At 38.3% G+C, this 21272-nt stretch overlaps 2 protein-coding genes across 7 annotated transcripts in view; one reads left to right on the forward strand and one right to left on the reverse strand.

Moving 5' to 3' along the window:
- Positions 1-21272, reverse strand: part of Shab (Shaker cognate b) — a 651715-nt gene that overhangs the window by 576901 nt on the left and 53542 nt on the right. For all 6 annotated transcript variants that reach the window (XM_071789559.1, XM_071789558.1, XM_071789555.1 and 3 more), the window contains exon 4: positions 4914-6232. In XM_071789559.1, the coding sequence (XP_071645660.1) occupies positions 4914-5990 (1077 nt within the window). In that variant the 5' untranslated portion in view covers positions 5991-6232. The remainder of the gene's footprint in view (positions 1-4913; positions 6233-21272) is intronic.
- Positions 21217-21272, forward strand: part of LOC139818708 (uncharacterized) — a 2075-nt gene continuing 2019 nt past the window's right edge. The window contains exon 1 of the mRNA XM_071787540.1: positions 21217-21272. This exon is cut by the window's right edge and continues 2019 nt beyond it. The gene's annotated coding sequence lies outside the window, so the exon portion shown is untranslated.

Raw genomic sequence — 21272 nt, forward strand, 5'->3', positions numbered from 1 at the left:
TAATTTGCTATTATTTTTTATTTTACTTAAGAAAAAATAGATCAATCCAAGATATAGATTTATTAATTTACTGACAAAATATTATTATTTTTATGAAAACATCATTATTGTTGCTTTTTTTACCAGAATATTAATAAGAGAATTGCTCAAATTAGTTACAGTTTGTATATAAAATTTATATGTGAGTATTTTAGTATGTGAATTTTTCTGTTATATAAGTTTGTATCTTACTATATAAATATAAATATATAAATAAATTATAAACAAATTGTGAATTTACGTATTTATATCTTTGTAGGTGCTCGTATAAGATGTATGTATGTATGTATGTACACAGAATGTCGAATTGAATTCGCTGGTTACTATTAATGACTAGCGAAACTATTAATGACCCTTAGGGAGCGGTGTCAAGAAAGAATCGACGTGATACCTGGTAATCGCATATAAAACACTCCCATTATCATCGATGGCCGATTACATGACACGATGATCATTTATTCTTGTGATAAATAGAAACTATGGATCAAAAGCTAGATTATAGATAACATAGAAAGAGGCATGTTAGTATCATGTTGAATAACGTCACCTAGAAATATAAATATATAAAATATAATAAATATAAGAAATGTATATATATATATATATATATATATATATATATATATATCAGAGAGATCAATATTAGTCGAAAAATCTACACAAATCTACGATGCCTATACACATACTTACGCTAAAATAAGAGCAGACACGTTATATGTGATATTAGATTATCTATATCAAAGTAAAACATTAATGCCAAAATGAAACGTTACTTATAATGTCAATCAGCACGCCGAAATTAAATAAAATGTGAATAGATTGTGATTCAATTTATGGCTTACAAGCTACATTTGATCGACTCATGCGAATTCGATTTTGCTGCATAGAAATTATTTTCTTAGTATTTTAATGGATATTCCAACTGATAAATATTCTGATTAATATAAAAGGCATAATCAGAAAAATATATTAGATTAATGACTGCAATGTAATTAGAAATAAATTTTTTATTTGTTTTGTTCAAAGTACATTTGTATTGAGGAGTATATTGTTAAAAATATATTGGAATTATTGATGATCTATTGCAACTTCAAACAGGCTATTCTTTTTATTGTTTCACTCTTTTAATAGACTTTTAATAGATTTTTAATAATTATTATTATATTATAATATTATAATATTAAATAATATTATTATACATATAATAATGATAATATATTATATTATTATTATTTAGTATTATTTAATAATTAATTATATATATAAAAAAACACACATTAATAAAAATTGGTGTAAATTTACAAAGAAAATTTATTTATTCTTTTAGTAAATTTATTTTTTTAATTTTTATAGTTTTTTTACTTAAAATTTGTATTTTTTTCTCTTATTTTAATTAAAAATACTAGAATATCATGAAAAATTAACTAAATCTAGTATTTTTAAAAATCATTTGTAGATTAGCTCCCGCGGTATTGTTAAATTCTTCCATAATATTACATATCAATAACCTTTAATATCTATCGTTCTTCTATTTTCTTTTTAAAATTTTTCAGTTTTATAATTTGTTTATCATTCCTACATCTTAATAAACTTCTTACACACATTTTATAACTTATTATGACATTTTATTGCCTTATTTATAAACATTATTTGTAATTTTTTATAAGGCGTATATTTTATTTATGAATATAATTTATCCCACCCCTATGGGATATATGGCAAAAATGTAAGGGTCTCTAAAAGTTTTTTTTATTAAATACAAAGAATGAATATTTCATATTTCTATTTTTTTATAGTAGTAGACAGTATAAAGTTTTTATTGGTATAATTCATTTGCCTTAAACATAAATAGTACTCGATAAATTAAGTTTCCCTTAGCTGCGGCGTATATACCAGAGTTACCCTAATATGTTATGGATGACTTTAACAATACCGGGAACTAATTTACAAATGATCTGTAAAAATACCAGATTAAGTTAATTATTCATAAAATTTCTGTATTTTTAAATAAAACAAGAGAAAAAAAATGCAAATTTTAAGTGAAAAACTATAAAAATTCAGTAAATTTACCCAAAAAAATTAGTAAATTTTCTCTGTAAATTTGTATCAATTTTTATCAGTGCGTGTATACATAAATTGTAAATATTTTATTTGACTCCTTTCTGATAAACTTATATAATATTAAGTAATTTTATGTAAATTTAAAGAGAGATTAAATATTATTTTACTAATATAAATACTTTAACAAATATCATTATTTTAAAAAATTATAGAATGGATGTGCAATATTAAGTAATCCAAAATTTTTGCTAGACTGCTATTTATTCGTAATAAAATATATAAATATATCAATATTTCAGAAAACCAGCGAAATCGATTGCGATCTGCCGCTTAAGCACCTGGCGAAACGATTTAAAATAAAACTAAATTAAAAATTGAATGTTCTAAATCTAATCTATCCACCTATCTTTAGGTATACAAACTACGTTGAATCGGTGCTGTAATACTGATTTAATAATATCTTTGCTCGTATAAAGGCTTTGGCAAAAGTTACAAGCATGGATACATCGATAAGTAGATTGATGCAAACAAAAGTCGGTTAAAAAATATTGACGATAAATAAGAATTCAGATATATTTTGACGATCAAAGAATTTAACATTTTAGTTCATGTGCAAAGTGATGTGCAAAGTGCTCCAATTCTTCCATACAAAGTTACATATGTATGTATGTATTACGCGAAGTTACTCGATGCTTTCTTTGGCTTTATCGATCCCTGTCAGTACGAATATGCGCATTAAAAGCCAGTATAAATGCGTAATAAATAAATGTGAGACACAATTAGCTGAAAAAGATTATGATTGATACAAGTTTCTTTGTGAGACGGATGTAAAAAAATGTTGTATCATATAAGAGAAGAAACGTCGCGAATCATCTAGTATGCCATGATAATAAAATCATGCCATCAAGCTTAAAGACAGAATTTAATAATTAAAAACCGGTTGCATCAACATTACTTGGTTTAACTCTTCTTTTATGCATTAGAATATCGTGTTAATAAATCACCGGATATTTAATTAATATTGGAAATAATTATAAGAAATAATTTCCATTAATACAACTTTGTACTTATGTTACAAATTTATACAAATAATAACCAAAAATATATACATACATTTGCTGTGACGATGTTGTCATAAGTAATTTTTCAATAATTAAAATGCAAGTTAGTATTACTAACAAAATATACAAAATATTACCACAAATGATTACAGATGAATTAATATCGATAAAGAATCGGAAATTGATATATTTTCGAATAATAAAACAAGGGCACAAGGGATAATTTATGGTGAATTATTCAGTTGGCTAATCATCAAGTAAGTTAATTGAGATCGTTGATGCAATCAGTCCCAATGACAAAAGACAACTACATTGTGTACAAGTACCAAACATATACATAATTTTTGTAATTTTGTACATAAGTTTTGTAATTTTTCAACGTTTCTCAAATAGAGATAAAATACATTAAATAGAATTCAGTTACAAGAATGAGCCGGAGGGCAATACGAAAACACAATAGTAAATCTCTCGTGTAAAAGTAGTGATTTTTTTATTAAAGATTATTATAAATATAATAAATAGTCAGCAATCTGAAATTCTAGTAATATTCTCAATTTTAACCATTAACAAGCCACTCGCATTCATCGCAAAACTATTTAAGTAGTGACCTCTAATAATTTAAATATCAACAATAATTGATATCAAATGCCGTGCGTCTTTGCTTTGACAATTCGACTTAAGCCTTTTCAACAATCTCATGATAAATCGCGATTTGATAGAACTTCTCATTAAAATTGATAGCAGTTGTCTAATATACTTTAATATCTAGTGATTTTAATCCATTTTGTCTTGTTTCTGTGTTGTTTCTAATTTCATGACCATCATTAAATATTAATTAATAATTGAATCATAAAATTTTAAATATCTGCTAAAATAGAACTTGTTAAAGTTATTTGAAAAACATTATTGACATACGTTAGTTATTTATATAATTAAACAATAATAATTTATAGAACATTATACAGAGTGATTCAGAACAAATGTTTATCTTCGAAATGTCATATTCCTTAATTCTGAAATAACTTTATTACTTTTCCTAGAATTTTGTTCAAAGTTTAGTTTTTGAATTATAAAGAGATATAGTTCGCTTATCACGCGTCGAGTACGACGCTCAATTAATAGCAACAGGCACCCGCATTTGACGCTGAGTCACGCCGTCCTTACCTATCTCTTATACTCGACCTATGATAAGCGAACTATTTATTTTTATAATTCAAAAATTAAGCTTTGGACAAAATTTTGGAAGAGAAAAAATTGTCTCAGAATTAAGTTAGAGATATGGCATTTCAGAGCAAACGTTTGTTCTTAATCACCCGGTATAGAATTCTTTATACTCTGCTGCCTCATATCCTTCATCATTTCTTTTCTTGTATAATTCTTCATTCACATTTGTATGATCACATCACCAGCCCTTATTGAGAATGAGAAAACAAATAATTAACCTTAGAGAAATGTGAAATAATGTTAAAATCAAGAGCAATATAAGAATAAATGAAAAATAAAGAAACACAAAAAGAAAAGAATATAAGTGCTCGATCGATTATATTTCAAGAATTATAGAAGGAAAAATGACTGACATGTCGAAATATATCCATATTACTAGCTGCTTTTCGTTTTTACTGAGACATCTTGTCTAGATATGTATAATACACAACAAAGCAGGTGATGCGCGACGTTTCTCGCGTGCATTGTCTTCTATCGCCGCATGCGCGCACACATGCGAATCGGTTTTCAAGCCACGGTACGACTCACCCTTGCCGCAATGGAGGTGGTTGGTTTCTCCAGAAGATCCCACAACCATTTTTGATACTGAGCGCACTTTCCTTCACCGAATTCCTCTTCCTCGCGCTGCCGAAGTGACTCTGCCTCCTTTCGCATTTCCTCGTGTACATGTTCCTTGCGCTGGTGATACTTGTGCTGGCAGCAATTTTCAAGATAGAGCTCGTCGACACCCCAATATGCGAGATCATCACTAAACGCGAGAACGCACATTTCATCCACTAAATGGAGCTTGCCAGTGCGATAGAAATTAAGAATCGAGCTAAACGATTTAGGATGTCGATCAAAAAAATACTCGTTATCGATTAGGGAGTAATCATCGCAGAGTTCGGTTATTGCCTCGTGAGTATTGCAATCCCTCAGTCGACCTAGGCGCGTATGTGGCAACCGCTCAAGGGTACGCCAAAGTACCTCGTGCTTCACGCCACCGACGTTAATCGAAACTCGCCGATTTAATGCCTTCGAACGCATAATCATAAACGGCTCCGGCGGTAGAGATGTCATCGACTTGGAAAAGGCACGCTGCTGCTGCATCTGCAGCGGCAAGGGTGGTGGCGGCGGTGGCGGCGGCGGCGGCGGCGGTGGCGGCGGCGGTGGCGGTAGAGACTGCAGGTTTACCGGCGCCACGGTACCGATCGGACCTACAGATGCTGCGAATGGAGCGTAACAAACTTCCTTATTCATATTTCCACCACTCCCTCCTCCTCCTCCTCCTGTTCCACCACCCATCCCTGCAGTTCCTGTAGCTGCTCCAGTACTGATTCCACCAAGTCCTATCCCGCCGCCTAGCCCGCTTCCCGACCCTCCTATCGATGCGCCGAACCCGAGATCTCCTCCACCACCGATGCAGTCGATGTTTCCATGACCGGCTGCACCGAACTGCTGCAACGTCGACATACCGCCACCTTCGAACACGTAGCCCTGGTCGGTGCCGATGTAGGGCACCGTGCACGATAACGATGAGAGCGTCGGGCCGATAATCACGGCGCTATCATTACGTTCTCCGTCCGCCAGTGTGCTGTCTGTCTCGAGCCGTATTTCGTTCAGCATCGGACATGCCAAGCGACGGCGGACTCAAGTCGTCGGTCACCAACGCGATTGCAAAACGGTTTTTCTTCGTATTGGTATTGACGTCAACGTTCTTGTTCGCTTATCTGATATCGGATAAACGGCGTCTATTTCTTCTTCTTCGTCGTCCTCCTCCTCCTCGACCACAGTGTTTCTTTTCAGCTTCATCCGTAAATCCGTCCGATTTCTTTCATCGACCCGGTCGGGTTCAGTTGTATCATTATCTGAAAACAAAAACATTTACAATCGTCAGTCGTGCTGATTCGCTAACTACATATCTTTCGACAAAATTAAAGAGTGCAAATCATCACGAAACAATCTGTTTATATCGATTCGTATGTACAACCATATTATGTAAGTGATGAATAATAAATCGCGAAAAGTGTGAAAAGTTCACATTGATGATTTCTCACTTAAATTATGAGTCACGAGTCACAAGTCACTCATAAAGGCCAGCTTAATGCTATGTTGGGTGCTTTTCATTTAGCGATTCAAATCGACACAAGCGTCATTCTGTCTCTTTTCAACATCTAAATGAGCAACAAAGATGGAGTGACGCTTGTGTCGACTTGTGTCGTTAAAGGGATGCTGGAGTGACGGCCGAACTTCTTCGATGTCGATAATGTCAACATTTTTAATTTTGTTTTTCCTATATCTGTCTTTGTCTAACGAAATGACATCTGTCCTTGTTCGATTGCTGCGCCATCTCTCGCTACACGCAATACTACTCATCATATCAACCTGCATGTGCTTTTGCATTATAAAAGTTGGATACATATAACTTTTTTTCTAGGCTTTTATCTTACAATTCTAATTGCACGCTCCCAGCAAACACAATGCAACATGTAACGTACAGGTTAGTTGTATATAATTTCCTACTCAACAATATAAATGCAATATATAACACACGTGTTATATTGCATTGATATTGTTGAGTAGGAAATTACAACTAACCTGTATTACATGTTGCATTGTATTTGGTGGAATATTGTTTATAAATGTTTTCCCTAAAAACGCTGTAATCTCATTTTGTATATATAAACTGCAATATTTTTGTATTAAGCATCAAATATTGTCGTCAGTGACAGCTCTGTGTCCAAACTTTTAATTTTTTTTCGTTTTTTATGTAAAATCGACTGCAGCGCCCTCCATTTTTGTGCGTACTTTAATTCTGTAAAAAAGTTTTTTTAATTCCGTAAAGCCAGTTCAAAACATTTTTTTGTGTGTTCAAAGAAATGTCGGTAATTACTGCCACTACAGCATCTCCTTAACTGGAAAGCACCCAATCTGTAACACTCTTAAATTCCATATCCTTCATAATTTTTATTGTAACATGCTCTGCCACTGCACTGCACTGTGACAACATAATATTACATGCTCATATGTATTTAAAATGAATGTTTTCCAGCAAGGTATATATGTATACTATGGGCGTTGCTATATACTTTTATATTTATCGGTTATCTACCTTATTCTAACTTATCCGCTAATGCGTGAGTAGGAGTTGGCCCATGGATTGTGAATCGCAAAGGGGTAGAAAAGAAGGTGACACATGTTTGCATTTTAAACAATTAACGTATATTTACACTATATACATGTGTTAGTGTGTCAGTGTCTTTAATGCCATTTTGCTTGGAAATGATTCTGCCTCCTCTTCGTTTGGTCTGCGTGGCCGCGTTTATTCCTTCCTTCCTTGGGCTGGTTTCCGTGGATGTCGAAGGTGTCCGTGCGCCTAGGAAGTCGGCGAGCGTCCACGCGCTACTGCCAGAGGCGTCTGTACGCCGAGGAAGTCGGCGTGCGGCTGTGCGCCACTGCCGAGGGCGACCGAGCGCCTAGGTGTCGGCGAGCGTCTACGCGCTACTGCCGAAGGCGTCTCGCGTCGAGAAATCGACGAGTGTTCAAACTTCAAACGCTATTGTCGGAGGCGTCTGTGCGCCGAGGAATCGGCGAGTGTCTAAGCGCTACTGCTGAGGGTGGCCGTGCGCCCAAGTTGGCAAGCGATCGTGTGCTACTGCCGAGGGCGTCCGAGCGTCTAAATGTCGGTGAGCATTCATGCGCTGCTGCTGGAGACGGCTGGCGCCGAGAAGTCGGCGGGCGTCTGTGCGCCACTGCCGAAGGCGTCCGTGCGCTGAGGAGTCGGCGGGCGACCGTGCGCTTCTGCAGAAGGCGACTGGCGCCGAGGAGTCGGCGGGCGTCTATGCGCCACTGCCGGAGGCGTCCGTGCGCCGAGGAGTCGGCGGGCGACCGTGCGCCTCTGCCGAAGACGACTGGCGCCGAAGAATCGACGGTTATCTATGCGCCACTGCCGGAGGCGTCCGTACGCCATTTCCGAAGGCGACCGAGCGCCTAGGAAAGACGGCAAGCGATCGTGTGCTACTGCCGAGGGCGTCCAGGCGCCTCGAATCGGTGAGCATTCACGAGCTGCCGCCGTAGGCATTTAGCGCCTAAAAAGATCTGTCAGGCAGTTTTTTTTTATCCTTTCTTTCTCTTGCAGTACCCAGGAACAAACCTATTACTTGCATAAAACATACATGTATTAGTATTTTACATATAGAATGCATTATGGAAAAGCAGTTTATTTTTCGAGTGTAAATATTGGGAAAAATTTGCCAAAACCCATGACACACGACCTGTAAAGCTGGCTTGAGGAGAGGAAGAGAGGAAAAGGAAAAGGAAAAGGATATATTTACATTGAATCTAAATAATGTTTAGGTAGCTTGTATCTAATAGTCATTCCCGGGAAAAAATATTCATATCTGACAGTATATATTTATATATGAACATGTAAAACTTATATATGTTCATATATGTTCATATATAAATAAGATATGAACAGATATAAGTTTTACATGCCCATATATAGAGCATATATAATCATATATGATTATCTATTGCCATATATGATCAGATCGTATATTATACATGACACAAGATCTGATCATATAAGTTCATATATGGTCAGACATATTATTATGTGTAGCAGATATGACACTATACATAATCATATCTGGCCTTACATGATCGTATATAAAGAATGTTTGGCCATGTATTATCAGATATAATTATATATGGTCATACATAACTATATCGGCACTGTACATGATCATATATGACAAGACGCGATGTATATATGACCAGACTGGGATATAATGATATAAAAATGTCCGGGAAAAATATTCATATCTGACAGTATATGAACATATATAAATGAGATATGAACAGATATAAGTTTTACATGCCCATGTATAGAGCATATATAATCATATATGGTGATCAGAATCATATATGGCGATAGATAACCATATATGATTATATATGCTCTATACATGGGCATGTAAAACTTATATCTGTTCATATCTCATTTATATATGTTCATATACTGTCAGATATGAATATTTTTCCCGAACATTTTATATCATCCCGGGAAAAAATATTCATATCTGACAGTATATGAACATATATGTATAAATAAGATATAAACAGATATAAGTTTTACATGCCCATATATAGAGCGTTTATATATATATATATATGTGTTTTAAGTCCGACAAAGTCCATATTGGCACGCAGTTTAAAAAACTGAAAAATATATTTAATAATAATTGATATTGTGAAATATTATTAAGCACCCAGATCCACTTCGACCAAAAACGGCATCTCATTGCTTGTGTTATTTTAAATTTTTCTTTTTTTCTAATTTTGCATAAGACACTTAATCTTTTTTAATTGACATATTAATTTTTATCAAATATTTTTTATAAACAATGAAATTTAACCTTCGTGAAAAAAACTGTTATATAATATATATTATAGTTCTTATAAATAAATATATTAATCGTATTATTTTGCAAACATAATATCTTATAATTTAAACTGAAAATCATATATAATCATATATGAACTTATATAGTCATATAAGATTATATATGATCAGATCAGATATTGCATCTCAAAGTATCCGATAGATGGCATTCGATGGGATCTGTTTCTCGTATTTAAAATTTGACCAACAGTGTTATAAGAATGGTATCAAAAGACACGACACTGTCTCGCGCTATGAAGCGGCACAATTTTTGTATCAGTTGTATCGTGGAATCCACTTTTATAATAAAGTGGCACACTTAAAAAATAACTTTTGAAAATATATAACAATGTTCTGAAACTTACTTAAATATATATGTCCAGATTGAACTGTGTCAGTTCGTATCTGATCATACCTGATCATATCTGATCAAATATTAACATATACAATAATACCAGATCATATATCCTCAGATCTGGCCAATTTCCATATCTGACCATATATGGCCAATCATATATGATTATATATGATCATATATGAATATTTTTTCCCGGGTTGGAATTTTAGCTGTGCTATAATTTCCGATATTGCTGATGAGAGGATTTTCGTGATCAGGTTTATAGACTTTAGTGATCATCTCATAAATAACTTTATTAACACACTCTACTTGTGTTTGTGTATGCAAATGCGCGTTCTAGGAATATTAATGATGATGCGAAGGTTCTGCATGATTTGAATTCTTTTAATATGCGATTTGTGAGCTGCCGCCCAGACCGGAGCTGCATATAGTAAAGCCGGTTCTGGCACAAGTCTTATATAATATAATTTTATATTCTAATTTGAGATCGCTCTTCCCTTTAATAAGAAGGTATAATTTTCTAAGAGCACCCTGTGTTTTATACAGATTCTGTCGTCTATGGCCGGTTTCCATTTCAGTTGCGCATCAATATTGACTCCAAGATATTTAACTTTATTAACCCAAGGGACTTTAAAATTTGACATCCTTATAGAAAGAGGTTTAGGAAATTTTTTGCGAGTTATGATTATCGCCTCGGTTTTCTCATTATTAATTGTCATCCTTCAATCTCGAAAGAATTGGACGATGGCATCAACATGCTTTTGCAATCTGCTGACGAGCAAAGCCGAGCTCCAAGAGGAAGTATACACGGCAGTGTGTCCGCATAGATTGCCAATTCTGTTTTCGGGTCTTTAGGAATATCGTTGATGAATATGTTAAAGAGAATTGGCCCCAATATGGAGCCCTGAGAAACACCAGACATAGCTTTGCAAACAAAGGAAGATTTTCCCTCAAAAGTGACTGTAAAATAGCGATCCCTTAGATAAGAGCGTAAAATTTTAATTATGTATTCCGGCATGCAAAGAGTGTTTAATTTATATAACAAAGCCTTGTGCTAGACTGAGTCAAATGCTTTTTGGATGTCAAGTAATAGCATTGCTGAGTTTCTTTTCTTGTTAATTTCCATTGCAAAGAATTCCGTGACTCTAAGCAATTGTTGAATTGTAGAATGACGAGACCTAAAACCAAACTGCTCGTTAATTATGATATTATTTGTTAACAGAAAGGCATCGATCTAGGTAAGCAAAACTTTTTCATACACTTTACTCAAAGAGCTTAGGAGGTTGATGGGTCTGTAATTTATTGGTGATGTTTGTGCCTTGCCCGGCTTGGGAAAATCGAGAATCTTTGCGGTATTCCAACATGATAGAAAGTAATACAAACGAAATGAACTTAAAATAATATAATAGATCTAAAGAACGATTTTAAAGGATGATTTTTTAAGCATAACAGTTGTGATCTTGTCTGAGCCTGGGGCTTTGTTGTTAAGAAAGGATTTAATAATATTAGAGATCAGGCGAGGAGTTATGAATTTCAAATCGCATTGCGGGGTCTTTTCGTCTAGATGTTCAACGTATTCATTTACGATGTTTTCATATGGAGATACCAGGCTATCTGCTTCCTGATAAATCTTTTGGAAGTTTAGCGCCAGTAATTCAGCTTTTTCCTTTGGATCGAACGCGTATGTGTTGTTACCGAGATCAAACGGTGGCGCGGGTGTTTTATTTCTCTGTAGAGCCTTCCATAGTCCCCAAATATGCTATTATCGCTGACTTTCGCCTTTTTTAAACGCTCTGCCCATTTTTTATTTTTTACTTCGCTTAATTTATTTTGTATGATGGTATTAAGTATATTTCGATAATGCTTATGCTTATCGAGACCAGCATGCTGGTATTTCCTTCTATAATAATTACGTAGTTTGATGAACTTATTAATTTCAGAGGCTGTAGATGAGGGATCAGACGTTATATGACTGAAGTTGAAGTTTTGCACTTCGGAGGCCTTTTTGAAGGCTCCACAGAGAAACTGTTGCAAATCACGAATGCAAATATCAATCTCTTCCTGGCTCTGCAGACTATGCCTTAATCTCCACTTGTTTGTAGCAGAATTGAAAGCTTCCCAATTAACTTTACGAGATTGGTTGAATTTTCTCTCTATTAGCGATTTCTCAAGATTTAGAAGTCCAGGAAAGTGATTAGAGGAAAGTTCGTCCGCTGTTACACAAGTATAATCGTAATTCAGATTTTTAGCTACAAAAAAATCAATGTTAGAAGGACGCCTGTGGGGCATCTTATGCGAATATGTTGAACTGTGCATAATGCTAATATTGTTTTTATTTGTATAATTCAGCAGTTTGATGCCTCTACTGTCATTACTGAAATTGTTCCAGCAGCGGTGCTTAGCATTAAAATCACCGCCTATTAGTATCTTGTCATTCGACAAATCTTAAAAAATCGCATCGAATTTATTAAAGTCAAAGTTCTTTTTAGGAGAAATGTAAGTAACTCCCAACGTCAAGCTCAGGCCCGATAGCAGTCTTATCAAAAGAACCTCGCATCCATCTATGTCAGGGATAGGAAGAGTATAATAACGCAGAGACTTACTAATGATGATCGCCAATCCTCCCACTATAACGCGTGGTGCGTCCAAGCGAATAATATTAAAACCGGGAAAATTTAACTTTGTATCAGGATGCAGCCACGTTTCGGTTATCAAAGCTATATCAATGTTATTAGCACACATGAAATGGTTTAGTTCAAGTTCTTTATTATTTACGCTTGTGGCGTTCCACAAACAAATCCTTAGAGGAGAAGGAGAAGGAATCATTTTTAGTTTATAAGATCGGCTGCCTCAACAAACATCTGTAATTTGCTGAGTCCATCAGTGCATGCTGCTAGTTTTTTATTAAGCTCACGTACAATATTAAATATCGATTTTACGTTTATTAGTTGGCTTAGCTTTTTTATTTCAAAGATTAATCCGTTAAAATCGGCTATATCGACTGTGTGTGTAAAGTTACTTGGGATTGCTTGGTACGTTTGCATGTTTCAAGGTTTCAGTATATGTTTTTAGTGGCGAGTAAACATATTTGCTCGTTGAGGCAGTCGATCCGCCCAACAGAGGAAAGTCGTGACCAATTAGGTTTAAAAGCATATATTTACGCCGCGTGCCAGAAGTTTCTTTGTCATGCAAATTTTTATTTAGTTTATGCAGCGACAAGCCAGACGGGCGAGTAGTCGTTCGTCTTTCTAAGAACTTTAGATAAGACGGGCATTTTGAATAGCTAGCTGGGTGCTCCCCCAAACAATTACAGCATTTGGCCGAAGTATTTAAATCTTTTTTACAATCCGATGTTAGATGATTCTCCGCACATTTAACACACGTACTTTGGTTTTTTGAAACAGTTGGCCGACGTATGATCAAACGCTTGGCAACGGAAGCATTGAAGAATAATTTTGCGGTTAATAAACTTGTCTCAGTAGACTCTCGAATAGAATAAATATCGGATTTTTCTAAGTTGAGTGAGTGAGAATTTAGCGCTTAAGTTAATTTTATATGTAGCGTATGTGCTATACTTTCATTAAGTTGTGTACACGAGTTGATTTCAATTCTATATTTTTTTAGTTTATTGGAGACCGTTAAATTAGGAATATTTGGAAGGCCTTTTAAGGTTACGGTAATAGTCTTGTCCTCTGGGAGTGAATAGGTATGGAACGCATATTTTTTGTCCATTGCAAATTTCTTAAACCCGACAAAATCAGAAAACTGTATTTTAATTCAGAAAACTGTATTTTAATTTGATTGCCAAAGCCAAGGTATTTTAAATGAAAATTTTCACTGACGCTTTGTTACAATTGATTCGCGAATTCTGCGTAGTCATGAATTCTGGTTGCAAGATAGATCGGAGGGGGAGGGGGAGGGTTTCTAGTTGCCTTGTGTTTGTTTGAATTTTTTACTGATTCTTCGTCGCGATTAGTTAATCTACTCACATGCTCATTTTTTGTCTGATCTACGCAATCCTCCTTATCTTTCTAAAGTAAACCTATCGTCTCTGCCAGGCATTGGAAGCAATTGGATGTATTAAATTTACCTTGTAAGGGCCAATTTCACCAACCACAGTTAGCTTAAAGTTAGCGGTATTAACCAATAGTATTGATCAATACTGCTAACTTCAATCGTCGGTTAAGCTAACCGTGGTTGATGAAATTGGCCTTAAAAAAGAGTCGGTTTCGACGCGGGGTAATTTTTCCAAGCCGGAATGGCTGGAAGAGTCTTCTTCAGCCTGTCGCTTAAGCGGTAGCTTTGTTGTCTTCTTGCCCTCCGATTTGGAGGGGTGTCCAGGCACCTGCTTTTCCGGAGACACCGCGCCGGCTCCACCGTCCAGCCGTTCGCTCCTCCAGCAGGACCAAGGTAGCCCTCGTCGGCACAGCACTCACAAGACTCAGAATTCGCAGAGTCGAATACAAGCCTGAATAATGCGATAATCAAATATGCTCCACGTCAGCATTCCGATCTGTCAGGCCCCTAGGGGGTCCTCTTATATACAGGTCGAGGCTGAATCTGAAATTCGCGAAACGGTACCGGCGATGCGGGGCCTGGCGGCGTTGATGCGAAGTAACCGCCGGTAATACAGGGCCGCAGAGTTATCGCGCGGGCATGTATCATGAGTAGCGTAGACCGCCACATATACAGATGATTGAATATAACTAGAGGATGAAGTTCAATATGTAGAAGAAGTTGGGGTAAGAAGTTGGGGTAATTTCAACCATGTGGGCAAGTTGAACCATATCTAGATTATTAAGTGTTACAACCTAGCGAACAGCAGTGGAATTACTAGCTGCTGATCCCCTAATCTAACGTACAAAGCGACAGCGTGTGAAAATTTGGTGTGTATCACTTCCCAGATAGCCAAATGCTGTGAGTTTGCTGCCATGTTGCCAACAAGCAGCTTGTCGTTAATGCAACTAATTTTGACAAACTCGGGACAAGGTGAGACAGCATTATGCTTGTCGGGTTGAACTCATATGAATTATATTTCTATTAACAGCAAATTGATTGCAACGTGACAGCATAAATTTGTGAGGGATTTGTGACAATTTCATATTGTCAACATTTCGTTAGCAACGAGATACAATTAAAAAACTTCATAGCTTGATGACATATACACAGTAATGTTGAGTCACGCTGTGAGAATTGAGGTTTGAGGATTGAGATAATGGCGGATATTCAAGTCGACGCACGTGTTATACTGAAGAGAACAATTTATTGACCGACCGTACAGAGTGTATCGATCGACGAGACTGTTCGATACTATTATAGGCGCCCCTGGCGGATAGAAGTAAAAAGCTCCGTCAGTGGCATGGCAGTCTTTCCTGCGCGCACGATAGGTACGCGCTAAACTCAAATAGGAAACAGAAAGTACGAAAACCTTTATTTTACTCAACACTCTCACTGTTTGAGTACTCTCTGTACGTTCTTAAACTCAACATTTTACAAAGTTTACAAAAACGCTCGCCCGGCATAGCCTTGGTAAATATGTCAGCTCTTTGAGCTTCGGTGGGTACGAACACTACTGAGATTTCGTGGCTCTTTACTTTTTCGCGTATGTAATGATGTCGCACATCAATGTGTTTTGTACGTTGATGCATCTCGGCGTTCTTTGTTAAACGTATCGCGCTTTGATTGTCGACATGCAGCGGCGTTGGTTCGTCACAACTGACGCCAAAGTCTCTCAGTAGTTTTCGTAACCAAACTACCTCTCTTGCAGCTGCTGCTGCAGCGACGTACTCCGCTTCCGTCGTGCTCAGCGTCACAAGTTTTTGGCGCTGACTAGACCAGGTGACTAGCCCATTCGCAAAACTAAAAACATACCCTGTAGTAGACCTACGTGTTTCTAAATCTCCTGCATAGTCTGCATCACAGTAACCTACTAAATTTGGCTTGTTTCCACTTCTTTGGTACATTATACCTAAATCTCTAGAACCGACTAGATAAGCGAAAATTCTTTTTACAGCCTTCCAATGAGTGAGATTATGATTATTTAGATACTTAGACACTGAATTCACTGAAAAGGCAATATCTGGTCGTGAAACCACTGAAAGAAATAATAGAGAGCCTACCGCCTCTCGGTATGGAACGTTTCGTTTCTCGCTGTCTGGCTCGGAAGAAGCCAGCGCAGCGTGAGGGTCGGCAGGGACACTCACTTGTTTCGCGTCGATCATTCTGAATTTTTCTAGAATTCGGTCGACATACTCGGTTTGATGTATGAACATACTCTTAGCGACTCTATTACGTTCAATTTGTAGCCCTACAAACCTAGTCGCGTCTCCGAGGGTTATGTCAAACATCTCTTTCATACTTACAATAATTTTCTCAAGCACACTTGATGATTTCGAGGCCACAAGCCCATCATCGACAAACAACGCTAGCCATACTTCGCATCCTTCCACACGGCCGATATAAATACATTGATCAGCGTCGGATTAAATTTCGTCGGCACAAAATTAAATTTCTTTAGAAAAGCACTAAACTTTTTATTCCAGCACCGAGGTGCTTGTTTGAGACCATAGAGCGACTTGTTTAGTCGACACACTAAACTCTCACTATCACCTTCACTTTTTTCTTCTCCGACAGTCAACCCTTCCGGAACCAGCATGAAAATTTCTTCTTCCAACTCGCCGTAGAGAAATGCTGTGCAGACGTCAAATTGTATCAGCTCGTAGTCTTCCTGTGTGACTCGAGCCAGAAACAGTCGAAGCGAGTCGTATCTCACGACTGGAGCAAAAGTTTCGTTTGTAGTCTATTCCTGGCTGTTGGAGAAATCCTCTGGCGCACAATCTGGCCTTGAACCTCGGTTGTCCTTCTGTTTTTCCTCGTACAAGTTTGAAGACCCATTTCGAATCGATGGGCTTCATTTCATCAGTTCTTTCGACTACAGTCCACGTATTATTTTTGCTGTGAGCTTGTAGTTCGTCTTTTATAGCGTCAATCCATTTCCTTTTATTCGGTCCTCGCACCGCCTCGCCAAACGTGGCAGGCGTCTCGTACTCCACGAGATTTATGTCGTACCTCTGTGGCATTCTCATGTCGTACCTCTGTGGCATTCTTAGCGTCTGCCTGTCTCGAAGTTGGCGCTGACCTCCGGCTGGATCTGGTTGCTCGTCCTGATGATCTTCTCTCGGTCGTACGACTGTTTCTGCGCCCTGCGCATCGTCGAATACCTCGTCGTCGTCATCTAGGATTTCGATGATTACATCGTTGTTGTCGTCGATTGCTTCTGGAATTGGCGTGATCTTAAGAAGCACTAGTACTCCTTGTTTTGAGCTACTCTCACTAGCGCTTACCTCACTCAGCTTCTCGTCGAACACAACGTCTCTGGACACGCTCACTTTTTTCGTCACAGGATCGTAGAGCCGGTAGTTCGATGAATTTCCTTGGTATCCCACCAAGATCATCCTCCTTGATTTGTCGTCGAGCTTCTTCCGCAACTGCTTGGGCACGTGTTTGTAAGCCACAGATCCAAAGATTCGTACGTGCTGCAAGTCCGGTTTTTTTCCTGTCCAGACTTCGTACGGAGTTTTTATGTCCTTACAACTTGAGTGTGTGGTGCGGTTGAGTATGTAAACCGCCGTGCTTACAGCCTCTGCCCACAGGTTCTTTGGGAGGTCCTTTGCACGCAACATCGTGCGTGCACACTCGAATATTGTCCGATTTGCTCTCTCCGCTTTGCCGTTCTGTTGTGGGGTATATGGAGCTGTGTTCTCCATAACTATTCCGCGCTGTCCGAGATATTTTTCGAATTGTCCGTTTTTGTACTCGCCACCATTGTCAGAACGCACAGCCTTCACGGTTGTACCGAATTTATTCGCCACTATCTTTTCATAGAGCGCGAAATTCTCGACGACTTCGTCCTTGTGTTGTATAAAGTATACGTAGCAAAAACCCGAAGCGTCGTCGATGAACGTTACGTAGTAATAGTTCGAGTGACCAAGTGACTCGACTTGTACTTTTCCACTCACATCGGTGTGAACAACTTCGCCCGGTTTCGTGTCTCTGTCTCCGCGACTGGTTTGAAACGGTAACACGTGTGCCTTCCCGAACTGGCACGGATCGCAAAAAAACTTGTCCGCATTTTTTATTTGTACTCCTTCGACGAGGTTATTTTTCACCATGTCGCTGAGTGCTCTACTACCGACATGTCCAAACCGCTCATGCCACACTTTTAAGTCGACAGTGGCCGCGTTCACTTCACTCGACACTCCCGGTACTAGCACTCGGAAAAACATGCGATACGTTGCATTGTTTTGTTTTGCACCGACTGCTTTCACCTCATTTTTGAGTCTGACTATCACTTTCGAGTCGCTGAACTGAACATCGAAGCCTTTTCCGGTACACATGCCCACTGAAAACAAGTTTTTCTTCAGCGTTGGCACGTACAACACACCTTCGATGCGTCCGGTGCTCCATCTTCCGTTGACGAGTTTCTCAATTCGAATTGTGCCTTCGCCGCCAACTTCGCATTTGCGACCATTTCCGAGCACAACCGTATCGCCCACTCGGGTGAAACTCTTCGAACCAATCACGTCGGTGAGAGATGTGTCGTGACGCCCCATTGTCGGTTAGCCAGGCGTCTTTATGTTATCGACCTCGAGTAGTCGCCGCACTTGTTCTGTCGACGGATCCGCGCTTTGTTTCGGCGGTTGCTTTTCCGTTCTCATCTCGTCTTTTGTGACCACGAACGCATACTCTCGCGATCCACTTCTATCTCGGTCACCGCGTTTTTTGTTCTTTGACGGATACTCCCGCGCGAAATGTCCTTTTCCTCGACACTTGTAGCACTCGACGTCTTTCTTTGAACGGCTGTTCTTCGAGGTTCCGGAAGTCTGCGATTTGTTTTTCGCACCGCTGCTCTTCACAACCGCCAACGCTTCCGTGGCGTCACTTCCGTTTGCAAGCCTCGCTTCTTCTCGGATGAGTCTGTCCGTTAGATTCTCTACGGTTTGTCTCCCTTCCTCGACGTTGTCCCACACGGTTTGGAATGCGCCGAATCTTGGCGCCAATGTCGCTAGAACTTTCGCCATCACGGTGTGGTTCGACATCGCTTCTCCAACGTCTCTTAGCTGAGCCGCCATGTTCTTCACTTTGGTCACGTGTTGTACGACCGTATCACCCGACGCCATTTTGTAGTCGTAAAATTTTTGCATCAGGAATATTTTGTTAGCCGAGGATTTTTGCTCGTGCACTTGGCACAGGGTATCCCACATTGCTTTTGCCATGTCGCACGTTATCAATGACTCTAGCTGCGACGGCTCGATCGTTGTCGAGATTAACACCATTGCTTTGGCATTGTCTCTTCTCCATACCGCGGTTTGCGGATCTTGAGCGCCGACCGGTTGCGTTCGCGTGCCTTCGACTATGTCACTCACTCCCGCCGTCATGAATACGGCTCTCATTTGGAACTTCCAAGTGAGGAAGTTCGTACCGTCGAGCTTTTGCACTTGTCGCACAGACACTTCTTCCGACATCTTTTATGTCCTCGTTTTTAACTCGCGACTGTTCGATTACTTGCCCCGCGCGTGGTTTTGCGCAATATGGCTGCGAGCCGGTTCGCCACGCGAAGACGCACCGAACACGTTTTTCAATGTCCCTGCGCTCTCGCTCACCTCAGCTCAACTCGGGTGACTGGGCCCATAACCTGTTGAGTCACGCTGTGAGAATTGAGGTTTGAGGATTAGGATGACGGCGGATATTCAATTCGACGCACGTGTTATACTGAAGAGAACAATTTATTGACCGACCGTACAGAGAGAATCGATCGACGAGACTGTTCGATACTATTATAGGCGCCCCTGGCGGATAGAAGTAAAGCTCCGTCAGTGGCGTGGCAGTCTTTCCTGCGCGCACGATAGGTACGCGCTAAACTCAAATAGGAAACAGAAAGTACGAAAACCTTTATTTTACTCAACAGTAATGGATGGAAATTATTATATATGTGTTGTTGTCGTCACGTTTGCATCATGATGCTCAAGATGGAACGATGAGTCATTCATTGCTGTCATGTTGCTGACATGTTGCAGACAACATAATCCTGGTAGCACAAAAGGTTTCACTTATGTTGCAGGGACGTTTCAATGTCTCAATTGTGTATCATTACATTTGTAATATCTCTGGGACCATCTTTTTTGAAATATTGCACTTGCAGTATTTCTGCAATCATCTTGATTGAAACCTTACATTTGAAATGTTTCTACAATGTAGTATTTTGCAACATTACAAGTGTAAAGTTTCTGAGAGGTTTCTGAAACCACAACTAATAAATGAGCATCGTATGCCGCCAAAATGCATCGCGCGCCGCGTGGGACCGGGCCGGGACGGTGTATACCTTGAACGATGAAAGTGAACAGCATATTTGTCTACCGGATCAAGATATTTGTCTCACGTAAAAGATATGTACAATACTAATAATTAACATATAAAAATACGATAACAAAGTCACATGAAATATCGATGGCTTGTTATTTTCAATAGAAAAGTTGTAAATCAGTCGATTACGAAGAAAATACACACATATATTTTTTGTCCGGAAGAGGTTATCTGAAATTGGTAATACAAAAGAAGAGCTCACTCCTCAACTATTTTCCTGAAACTTGACAGTATTGTGTATTTTTGCATAAAACGAAAGAATTTGGCAGAAAAAAGCGTCGCTCTAGCTGCCCCGCAAAGCGAGATATGAATCGTTAAAATTCAGGTTAAGATAACCGTCATACCGACGAAATTTAGCGACATAAACATGTCCCGTGGCCACATGCGCACTTTTCATATTTTCATAAATGTAAGACGTTGTTAAAGCAGAGAATATAGTTGCTATATCTCTGCTTTAACAAAAAGACTGCAGTTCAATATATCAACGATTTACTGCCAAACTGACTTTTTTTCCTTTCGTTCATACGTGTACAGGGCTCACATAGAAATTCGGCATCCAGTGGACGTATTCAACAGAAGATATTCAACAGGATCAAAGTACTCAACAGAAGTATGTGCAATTTTTATTATAATAAATATATTGTGTTATATGTTGCATAAGTATACAATATATTTGTGATCA

The sequence above is a fragment of the Temnothorax longispinosus genome, chromosome 9, assembly GCF_030848805.1.
Source record: "Temnothorax longispinosus isolate EJ_2023e chromosome 9, Tlon_JGU_v1, whole genome shotgun sequence".
Lineage (NCBI taxonomy): Eukaryota > Metazoa > Arthropoda > Insecta > Hymenoptera > Formicidae > Temnothorax > Temnothorax longispinosus.